At 34.9% G+C, this 12,304-nt stretch overlaps 1 protein-coding gene across 1 annotated transcript in view; it reads left to right on the forward strand.

Moving 5' to 3' along the window:
- The first annotated feature begins 3,847 nt into the window (after positions 1 to 3,847).
- The window catches only part of LOC129644425 (endoplasmin-like), a 140,306-nt gene continuing 131,849 nt past the window's right edge, over positions 3,848 to 12,304 (forward strand). The window contains 1 exon segment of the mRNA XM_055570070.1: positions 3,848 to 3,919. Coding sequence (XP_055426045.1) covers positions 3,848 to 3,919 — 72 coding nt within the window.

A 12,304-nucleotide genomic window follows, 5' to 3' on the forward strand; every position in this document is an offset into this window, starting at 1 on the left:
GGAAATCCCATGGACAGAGGGGCCTGGCGTGTTATAGTCCTTGGGGTCACAAACAGTGTTGAACACGACTTAATGACTAAACAACAAAGATGAGACTTAAAAATAAAATGATCTTACTAGCATGCTGCTGCTGCTGCTACTGCTGCTAAGTCGCTTCAGTCATGTCCAACTCTGTGCAACCCCATAAACAGCAGCGCACCATGCTCCCCCGTCCCTGGGATTCTACAGGCAAGAGCACTGGTGTGGGTTGCCATTTCCTTCTCCAATGCATGAAAGTGAAAAGTGAAAGGGAAGTCGCTCAGTCGTGTTTGACTCTTCGCGACCCCATGGACTGCAGCCTACCAGGCCGCTCCGTCCATGAAATTTTCCAGGCAAGAGTATTGGAGTGGGGTGCCATTGCCTTCTCCATACATATACATAATTTTTGTACATGATATGTTGTTCATGCTCATTGGTATGTTCTTTAATATAGTGATACAGTACATATAGATGAACAATTTGTTCCTTTACATATTACCATCTAAATTTATTAAAATGCAATATTATTTTCAGTTTATTAAAAGACTGAATTCAATGATTCCTTTGAAATAGCAACAGATTGATTAATTTCACTTTAAATTCCTGTCATGATATAAATTATGCTAGGAAAATGGCTCACCAGATCTGAATTAATTAAGTGACAACATTATAACATCCAACTTAATAATCTGAGGAGGAAAAGTCTGGGAAGTTATAGGAACTGTTGATTGATTGCAATTGATCTGTAATTATCATTTCATTACCATTCTGAATCCTTGACAGCTTTACAAGTCAATCTTCATAATGATAATGAAGCAGATAGCACCACAGTGTACATAAAGATGGGGTTTTACAAAATTCAAGTTATTTACTCATACTAAAGCTTGATTATACTCTTGATTATAGTTGGAAAATTATATTCAACTCTAAGTTTTATCAGTTATTGAAGCTGTTAGTTATTTTTCTAAGCCGTAATAGGATGTTTCTCTAAGATTATGTATAATTTTCCAATATTTTGCATATGCATACCTTTGAATATGTAAACAACCACTTCAATACTACTTAATAATGTTGCACAATGGCTAGGAATAAGTTACTAAAGCACTCTTGCAGATTTATATTAAAAAAAAATTCTAAAGTGTAACATTTGAGTAATGACTAAATACTAAAACAGAAACTTTTAAAATAATTCCACAGAAAAATATTGCAAATATAGTCGCAATTTGAGAAATTTTTGTTATTAAAAATAACTTTTGGGGGGATAAAAAATAACTCCTTAGGGGTAGTAGGAACTTTTATAACTATTTGTGAGACAAGATATCTCATTCCTGCAGTAAACCATGTTGATTAAAATTTCAAGGACATAGTTTGCCTTTAGAATTCTAGTACATTATTTCCTTGTTTTCTTGAAGTATAGTTGACTTACGATATCATATTCACTTTACATGTACAGCATAGTCCATTTTTATTTATTTTACAAACATCAAGATTGCTGAGAAAGCGATGTGAATACTATTTTAAGCAACATGGATTGAACTTAAAGAGGATTTCAACAGACTTTACTGGAAGTGATACATTTCAGAGAAATACCATGAACCACTTATATCAATTCACTGCTGCACACTGCTGTTAATTTTCAAATGTACTGGTGGATGGTCAGTGAGTACTAGAATGTAAACCAACATGAATGAGTATCTTAAACATTTATCACTATTCTTTAGGGAAGATAGTACATCTTTTAGCAAATTAAACTTAGAAGTCATTTTGTTTCTGTGCTGCTACTACAGAAATAGTCATTAATTTAAAATTTGAATGTGAAGAAAAGATTAAAGACAATTTAAAAACATACAGAAACCATAGGATATTTATTTATAGTAGTATGCAGGTTCAAAGAACTGGTGATGTCTATAATCAGATGATTGTAAGGAAATATGAAGTAGGGAATCATTTTAAATTTACAAAATTGAGTTCTGACCATATACTTTCTACAACTTCTTTCAAGTGGCACAAAAGTTTTTAAATATTGGGAGGGAAAAATATTGCAAAATATTAAAATGCTCTAATGAATTAAATAGAAGGTAGAGGGATGTTGTTTGTATTTTAGAAATTTTACTATTATTTAAAAATTGTTCAAACTTAAAATTTGAAAAAAAAATGTGAAAGTACTTCTATTGGAATAACAGGGAACATTTTCCCAACTGGAACAGCTGAAAGACTAATCTAAATATATAAAACAACACTTTAGAAAACAATGCTTAACAGGCAAGGGAAGCCGATGATCTTTAAGAGTTGGGAGAAAAAATTAATTGAGCCCTAACATTTTCCCAGCTTACTAACCAGAAAGTTTATAGGTTATAATACAAGGAGGAGAACCCAGAAAGTATCCATAGCCACCCTGAGTTGAGGAAGTTGAGATAGCAATCCAAGTTTGTAGGGCAGAGTATGAGAAAGCCAGGGAAGAATGAGCTGCCTAGAAAGGAACTTGGAAGATCTGCAAATTCTTCATCACACTGTACAGACGTGAGTACAGATTAGGGCACACAATGAGGAATCCACCTGAGACCAGAGAAAGGCCTAGTTAACATCTAAATAATAGAAGGAACTGTGCAAAACACATGTGGGGAAAGCAGAAAACCTTATGGTTCAATAAGGTTTAATAGGGAAGTTTAATAGAATAGAAAATTTAGAATTTACCTTGGTAGTCTTGAAAAATTAGCCAGAGATTAAACATCATACTAAGAAATCTTAAAATCTAGACCTAAGAGGATCAATTGATTTCAAGTAACTTAATTGCGTCTAAAAAAATAACGAAACAAACCTCAAGAATATTTTTAAAGAATGCAATTAATCAGCACATAACAAGGTATTTACCTTATTTGTCATGAAATCAAAATTAACAAGCATTCAAAGATGCAGAGAAAACATTCTACAGTTAAGAAAAATGCACACTAAATTGATGAAGAAATGATTGATGCAAACTAAAAGTCTTAAAATACTTTCAAAATCAAATTGACCAAACAAAGCAAAGCAGTCTTTCATCTTATTAGACCAGCATAATTGAAAAACCAAACCAAACCAAAACAACAAACCTTTGAACATACATTTACTTTCCAAGTGACATATATTTAAAAAGGAAAATGAAATAAAGACAGCTTATAAAATCTTAAAAAATTGACTATCAACATACATGAACTACAAAAATTTCAAAGGAGTTCTTCAAACAGAAGAAAATAGGATATCTCCAGATAGAAACCCAGATCTATGACAGAGGATAAATAATACTATAAATGATAACTGCATGGATATAACTGTAAAATCTTTAATTTCTTATGCTCAATTGAAAATTTAGAGTAAAATTTATATTTTTGAAGCTTATAGTATATATGGCAAGAATATCACCAAAGATTTGTAGGAAGAAATGGAAGTATATTGCTGTTTAAAACAAACAAACAAACAAACAAACAAAAAACACTTGTTTTGTGACAACCTAGAGATGTATGTTGCTGTTTAGTGGCTAAGGGCTAAGTCATATCCAACTCTTTTGCAACGCCATGGACTGTAATCATAGAAGTAATAACAACTTTATTCCTAGTGTATAGGAAAGGAGGTGAAATGAACTCAGAAATAATGTTCAAACTAAAGAAGGCTGAAAAAAATTAAAAACGAAAGATGTGATAAGTAGGAAGAACATAACAGATTCAAAGTCAAGAGAATTATAGCAGAGTGCTCCTTAAAAGAATGCCGTCTTAATTTTCACAGCTAGTGAATATGTTGCATCATATGTCAAAATGAAATGGAGAGATTCTCCTGCATTATCCAGGTTTGCCCAATGAAATCTCAAGAATCCTTAGAAAGACAGGAGCACCAGGGTCAGAGAAGAGATATAATAACAGATTCAGAGGTAAGAGACAGGAGAAACTAACCTATTTCCCCCCGGGAGAGCCTCGTCTACAACAATCGCTATCTCCTTTTCAAGCACTGTGAAAGTGCTTGAAATGCTAAAATAAATAAAGTGTGCTGCAGTAAATAAATTAACATATGTATAATTTTGTTAATGACTACACATCTCATTTAACCATAATGCAATGAGATCGGTAGTTACTTGTAAGAAATATTGAAAATATTTCCCCTAGATAAACACTTTTTACCACCTGGTGGTAGTATGTCCTTTAATCTTCTTGCAACTAGCCCTCAGCATTTCAGGCTATAATTTCAATTTATTCATTTAAATTGTGGTGACTCAAATAAATCACATTGTTTGTAGTTGCAGTTTAAAAAATTTTTTATATTAATAATATTTTATAAGACAATTTTGTAAATATTTACTTGAAACTATAAAAGATAGCTAGATACATTTATAATGTTTATTACTGTTCAAGTTTGTTATTATTTAGATAATGAAGATGTCACTCAATGATTTTTTTAACTGCTTGAAAGATGTTTAGACATTTTTACTGCTACAGATTGAAAAACATCCACATTGTAACATAAGATTATCTTTATACTTAAGTTATAACTCACTGACATCTTACCTCACCTCTACTCCAAAAATAATTACTCTTCTTTAGATGTTCTCCGTGGTGAATACTACTACTACTACTAAGTCGCTTCAGTCATGTCCGACTCTGTGCGACCCCAGAGACGGAAGCCCACCAGGCTCCCCCGTTCTTGGGATTCTCTGGGCAAGAATACTGGAGTGGGTTGCCATTTCCTTCTCCAATGCATGAAAGTGAAAAGTGAAAGGGAAGTCGCTCAGTCGTGTCCAACTTTTAGCGACCCCATGGACTACAGCCTACCAGGCTCCTCCATCCATGGGATTTTCCAGGCAAGACTGCTGGAGTGGGGTGCCATTGCCTTCTCCATCCGTGATGAATAGCTATCAATATTTCAGTAGAAGGAAATACAGTGTAATAGACTCCATGTTTCACTTAAGAATAACAAGGAATTTTGCAAGAATATTTGTATCAGTCTTTTTGCATACAATAGTGTTTACATTGGTTGTAGGGTCCAGAAAATACCAATGCCATGTTATTTTCAATACTTATCAACATAAATTTTATGCAATATCTTTGAAAATATTATTTTACATACTTATTTATTACATTAAAGAAAACACTCTTAATAAGAAATATTGGTAAATTATAAGATTACTAAATTTGTGTACATAAGAATAAATTATCTAGAGTGATTTAAGCAATGTTTGCATTTTGATAAGATAAATGAGCACTGCAAATATATTTCTAAGTAAATAATGAGAAACTGTGACCATATTAGTTATAAAGATGTCCAGTATTATTTAAATGAAATATTTGATATAAATATTTAATATAATCTAAACATCCAATATCATGAACTTATAAAATTGTTATGATAAGTCTTATACTGGGAAATTAAATAATTATTGAAACCAAGTAAAAATACTTGCCAACATGAAAAATTAATATGTTCAATAAACAAAAACAGCTCTCGAAATATTAAAAATATTATTTTTGTAAAAACATATTTTGTAATTATACCTATGCATATATCCATACCCATGGATATAACATTACACCTTTACACTTCTCTGTGTACCTTATAAATATAAAAGATTGAGATCTAAGCTCAGTGGTGAATGTTTCTGGATAATGAGGATACTACAGAAAACTTATATGTAATTCATCTGAATTTAAAAATCCAACTTAAAAACACAGTACACAATTAGGAAAAAGGATAAATAATGTTTTAAAAGTAATGTTTATTTATACATATGCTTATGTTATTTATTATGCAAAAATAAACAAGAAAGATATAGATTAAATTACAAAGTTATTTTAATACAATAAAAAGTTATTTTGATATGATAATTCTTATAGAACCTGATGCATAATACAAATGTGATATCTGACTTGGCATTTTTGAAAAAAATTTGGCCTTCATATTGTATTATATGATAAAATACCTAACTAAACCCAGTCATTCAGACAGTCTATTTTTTTTTAAATTTTATTTTATTTTTAAACTTTACAATATTGTATTGGTTTTGCCAAATATCGAAATGAATCCACCACAGGTATACATGTATTCCCCATCCTGAACCCTCCTCCCTCCTCCCTCCCCATTTTTTAGAAATAATTACATATCCAAAACACTTTAATCACAGGATATAGTCTGATCATAGAATAAGGGAGCATATACTGTATCATATTACCCTTAGAATAAATTATCAAAGTCTTAAACCATGGATAGTTAATACAGCAAAATACAAAATAGAAATAGGACATTTATATAATCATTTTGAATAATGTCTCTAATAAACTGCTACTGCTTCTGCTTAGTTGCTTCAGTCATGTCTGACTCTGTGCGACCCTATGGACTGTAGCCTGCCAGGTGCCTCTGTCCATGGATTTCTCCAGGCATGAATACAAGAGTGGGTTGCCATGCCCTCCTCCAGGGGATCTTATCAATCCATAGATCTAGGTCAGGTCTCCTGCCCTGCAGGCAGATTCTTTACCACTGAGCCACCAGAGAAGTCCCTCTAATAAACTGCTGCTGCTGCTGCTGTTAAGGCGCTTCAGTCGTGTCCGACTCTGTGAGACCCCATAGACGGCAGCCCACCAGGCTCCCCCGTCCCTGGGATTCTCCAGGCAAGAACACTGGAGTGGGTTGCCATTTCCTTCTCCAATGCAGTAAAGTGAAAAGTGAAAGTGAAGTTGTTCAGTCGTGTCCAACTCTAGTGATGCCATGGACTGCAGCCTACCAGGCTCCTCTGCCCATGGTATTTTCTAGGCAAAAGTACTGGAGTGGGGTGTCATTGCCTTCTCCGTCTAATAAAGTAGGCAATATCCATTTAAAAGTTGATTTTTATAAACTAATTAGCTCATTTCCTTTTGATAATACCACAAGCAAACACGTACTAAAGTCTTCTGAATAGAACAGCGAACATGCTAACAATCTACTGTGTCTTACAATACAAGTGTCTCAAATTGTACAGTGAATTTCATCATCTCCAGAAGATATGGGAAAAGTTTCAAGGCAAGGCAAAACTTTATTTGATCATCTTCAGAGACAGAGGGAAATGAAAGGAGAAGCTAACAAGAAAATACTGATTTTTACCAGTACTTCCAGAAGAATATTTTTCAATTCTGATTTCTAACTACATAATTCTCTAAACAGGAAATCCTATATAAGGAGCCTAAACTTTTTTGTATATTTTTACATTAATTTCCTTAATTCACTTCATATGAGTACCAGTTTGACAAGCATAATATGTCCTTTTTTACATGTATCATCAATTCATAAAATGATGGTTGATTTCTATTTGCTCCAACAATCATACATCTTAATTTCAGTTCTCTAAATGTTTTATTACATCATGACATTAATCTTCATGGTTATATAACCATCCACTTTTAACAAAAGAAGAATTTGACCATGTAGAAGTCAGTCATTATATTAAGTCTTCACGTTGCCTTTTACTTAGGCTTCATATTAATTTACAAGTATAATATATTAGAAAAAACCTGCCAACTAAGCATACTATATTTGGCAAAATTATTTTTCAAAAATGAAGGAAATATAAAGACTTTTCTTGATAAGCAGAAGTTGAGTTTATCACCATGATGTGTTTATAAGAAATGTTAAAGGGAATTTTCAAATTGAACCAAAAGTTTCAAAACAGCAGTGCTAAAGCTTATGAAAATATGAAGTTTACTGGTAAAGATAACTATTTAAACAAAACAGAAAACTGTAGCACTGTAATGTTTTTGTATGTAAATCACTTATAGTTGTTTTAAATATAAATGTATTAAATTTCAAAATCAAAAGATATAGGCTAAATGGATTAAAAAAAAGATCCAACTAGATTTTGTTTATATGACTCATTAGATTTAACAATACACATATGGTGAATATGAAACAATCAAAAAGAGAAAAGATATTTCATACAAATGGTGACTAAAAGAGAACAGAAGTGATCATACTTATAGTAGATGAAATAGACTTGGAGTCAAAAATAATCAAAAGAGACAAAGAACATTATAATGATAAAAGTGTAAACACATCAGGAAAGTATAGCAATTATAAATATATGTGCTAATATTAGAACACTGAAATATATGAAGGAAACATTGACAGAACTTAATGGAGAATAAGTAGCAATACACTCTTAGTAGGGAGCTTCATATCCCACCTTCAATAATAGACAGAAAGAAAGTCAATAAGGAAATAAAGAATTTGAATAAACTATAGACCAAATGAACCTAATAGTCAATGTATACAATATTCCACTCAATAGCATAAGAACACAGGCATAAAGCATGTTGTTGTGTTTTGCTTTACTGTGGTTCACATATATTGCAATTTTTACAAACTGAAGGTTTGTACATTGAACAATTCTATGAGCACCATTTTTCCAAAAGCTTGGGCTCACTTTGTGCTCCGGTGTGACATTTTGGTTTTCTCACAGTATTTCAAACTGTCTCCTTACAACTATTTTTGTTATGGTGATCTGTGAGTAGGGATCTTCGTTGTTGCTAGTGTGATTGTTTTGGAGTACCACCAACAGCATCTGTATGAGATAGGTGAGCTTAATTGTTGTGGGTGTTTTGACCGTTCCACTGACTGACTCCCCATCTCATCCTCCTCTGGCCTGTTATTTCATGAGACACAAGAATATTGAAACTAGGCAAATTAATAAATTGCACAAGTGTTCAAGTGAAAGAAAAAAATCACCTCTCCTTCTTTTAATCAAAAGCTAGAAGTGAGTAAGTTTGGTGAGGAAGGAAGGAAGAAAGCAGGGTAAGCCATCTCTTATGCCAAATAGTTACCTAAGTAATGAACATAAAGGAAAAGCCCTTGAAGAGAATTAAAAGCAGTGCTACAGTGGACTCAGAAACGATAAGAAAGCAAAACAGCCTTATTGATGAAATGGAGAAAAGTTTAGTGGTCTAAAACCAGCCAAATATTTCTTTTTTTTTTTTTTTCCCCGTTTCATACATGATATTATACATGTTTCAATGTCATTCTCCCAAATCTTCCCACCCTCTCCATCTCCCACAGAGTCCATAAGACTGTTAACACCTAATCCAGAGCAAGGCGATAACACTCTTCAATTCTGTAAAGGCTGAGAGAGGTAAGGCAGTTGCTGAAGAAAATTTTGGAGTAGGCAGAGGTTTGTCCATGAAGTTTAAGGAAAGAAACCATCTTTGTTACATAAAACTGCAAGGTAAAGCAGCAAGTGTGGATGCAGAGGCTGCAGCAAGTTGTCCAGAACATTTAAGTGAGATAATTAATGAGGATGTTTACACGAAATAACAGATTTTCAATGTAGATAAAAGTCATATTAGAAGAAGCTGCCATCTAGGACTTCCATATCTAGAAATGGAATTTCTAGATAATTCAATGCTTGGCTTCAAGCTACAATAGGACAGGCTAACTCTTTTGTTAAGAGCTGATGAATCTGGTAACTTTAAGTTGAAGCCAATGTTCATCTATGATTTCAGGAATCCTATGGTGGCTTCCCTTGTAGCTGAGTCAGTAAAGAATCTGCCTGCCTTGCAGGAGACCCAGGTTTGATTCTTGGGTCGGGAAGATACCCCTGGAGAAGGAAATGGCAACCCATCTCGTATCCTTGCCTGGAGAATCCCATGGACAGAGGAACCTGGAGGGCTACAGTCCATGCAGTCACAGGAGTTGGACACAACTTAGTGACTAAACCACCACCACCACCATGCTAAATCTACTGAGTATCTGCTTCTAATGGGAAAAACAAAGCCTATATGACAGCACATCTGTTTAAAACATGGCTTACCAAACATTTTAAGCCTATTGGTAATAGCTACTGCTCAGAAAAAATAAAAAAAGAAAATCTTTCAAAAAAATTACTGCTTGATTGACAATGTGCCTGGAACCCTAAGAGTTCTGATGGAAATGTGCAATGAAATTAATGTTGTTCTCATAATTGATAACAGTGGGCTTCCCCTATAGCTCAGTTGATAAAGAATCTGTCTGCAATGCAGAAGACCCAGGTTTGATTCCTAGGACGTGAAGATCCTCTGGAGAAGGAACTGGCAACCCACTCCAGTATTCTTGCCTAGAGAATCCCCTTTGACAGAGGAGGCTGGCAGGCTACAGTCCATGGGGTCGCAAGAATCAGACACGACTGAGTGACTAAAGCTCTACCATAGTTGATAACACAACATCCATTCCGCAGTCCATGGATCAAGAAGTAATTTTGACTTTCAAATCTTAAGAATTAATACATACATTTCATAAGGTTGTAAGCTACTCTAGATTATACTTTTTAAAGTATAATTTTATGTATTTATTTAGCTGTTTTTGGCTGCACGTGGTCTTTGTTGCTGGGTGCAGGCTTTCTCTAATTATGGCAAGCAGGGGCTACTCTTGTGGTATACAAGGTTCTCATTGCAGTGGCTTTTCTGGTTGCAGAGCTCAGGCTCTAAACATAGCCTCCATATTTGTGCTTTATGGGCTCTAGAGTGTGGGCTTAGTAGTTGTGACACAAGGGCTTAGTTACTCTGTAGCACATGGGATCTTCCTAGACCAAGGATCAAGCTGGTGTCCCTGCATTGCAGGGAAGAATCTTAACCATTGGACCACCAGGGAAGCCTTAGATTATGGTTCTACTTACTGATGGATCTGGCAAAGTAAATTGAAAGCCTCTAGAAAGGGTTCACCATTCTAGATGTCATCAAGAGCATTCATAATTCATAGGAAGAAGTTAAAATCTCACCATTAGCAGAAATGTGTAAGAAGTTAATTCCAGGCCACATCGATGACTTTGAAGAGTTCAAGACTGGTAGAGGAAGTAACTTCAGATGTGGTGAAAAGAGTAAGAAAACTAGATTTAGAAGGGTAATCTGAAGATGTGACTGAATTGATGCAATCTCATAATAAAATTTTGATGATGAAGAGCTGCTTCTTATGAATGAGCAAAGAAAATGGCTTCTTGAGATGAAATATATCACTGGTGAAGGTGCTGTGAAAATTGTTGAAGTGGCAACAAAGGATTCAAAATATTACATAAACTTAATTCATAAAGCAGGAGCACAGTCTGAGAAGACTGATTCCAATTTTGAAAGAAGTTCTGCTGTGGATAAAATGCTATCTACCAGCACTCCATGCTACAGAGAAATTATTTGTGAAAGAGTCAGTTGATGTGGCAAACTTTATTTTTGTCTTATTTCATGAACTTGTCACAGCCAGCTTGGCCTTCAGCAACCACCATCCTGACCAGTCAGCAGCCATCAACATTGAGATATGACCCTCCACCAGCCAAAGGACTATGACTCACTGAATGCTCAGATGATTGTTAGAATTGTTTAGCAAAGAAGTATTTTTTTAATTACATATGTACATCTTTTAGATATAATGCTATTTCATACTAAATGTGTGTGTGTGTGTGTGTGTGCATGCTCATTTGTGTCCAACTCCTTGCAGCACTATGGACTGTAGCCTACCAGGCTCCTTTGTCCATGAGATTTCCCAGGCAAGAATACTGGAGTGGGTTGTCATTTCTTTCTCCAGCAGATCTTCCCAATCTTAGTATTGAACACTCATCTCTTGTGTCTCCTGCATTTGCAGGTGGATTCCTTACCACTACACAACTTGAGAAGCTATTCATATCTATTGTACCACCAGGGAAGTCCTCTTGCCTAATGTATCTTTACATCCATTTGATCTGGCCACCTCTTATTACTAAAGTCAAACCTGTGTTGTGTCTGCCGTCCCACTACAAGCTCAGTCACACAGCATACAGTTCCTTGGTCAGGTCAGATTCTCATCTGTGGACTTTTGCCATACAGAATGCTTCCATCCCTTAGATTGGTTACTTTACTCTAACTTCAGGTCTCATCTCGGACCTGAAGTTATCATCTTCAGGAGAAGGCAATGGCACCCCACTCTAGTACTCTTGCCTGGAAAAATCCCGTGGACAGAGGAGCTTGGTAGGCTGCAGTCCATGGGGTCACTAACAGTCGGACATGACTGAGCGACTTTGCTTTCACGCATCGGAGAAGGAAATGGCAACCCACTCCAGTGTTCTTGCCTGGAGGATCCCAGGGACAGGGGAGCCTGATGGACTGCCATCTATAGGGTCGCACAGAGTCAGACATGACTGACGTGGCTTAGCAGCAGCAGCAGCAGCAGGTTTCATCTCCTCTAGGAAGCCTTTTTGGCTGTACGCTCTTGTCGTTTAAGTCTAGGTTAAGTGATTGCCTTATTTGCCCTCATGGAATTCTGGTTTTGTAATTTTGTTAAAACTACAGTATAGTATAAATGAAACCCT

Source organism: Bubalus kerabau, chromosome 2, assembly GCF_029407905.1.
Source record: "Bubalus kerabau isolate K-KA32 ecotype Philippines breed swamp buffalo chromosome 2, PCC_UOA_SB_1v2, whole genome shotgun sequence".
Taxonomy (NCBI): domain Eukaryota; kingdom Metazoa; phylum Chordata; class Mammalia; order Artiodactyla; family Bovidae; genus Bubalus; species Bubalus kerabau.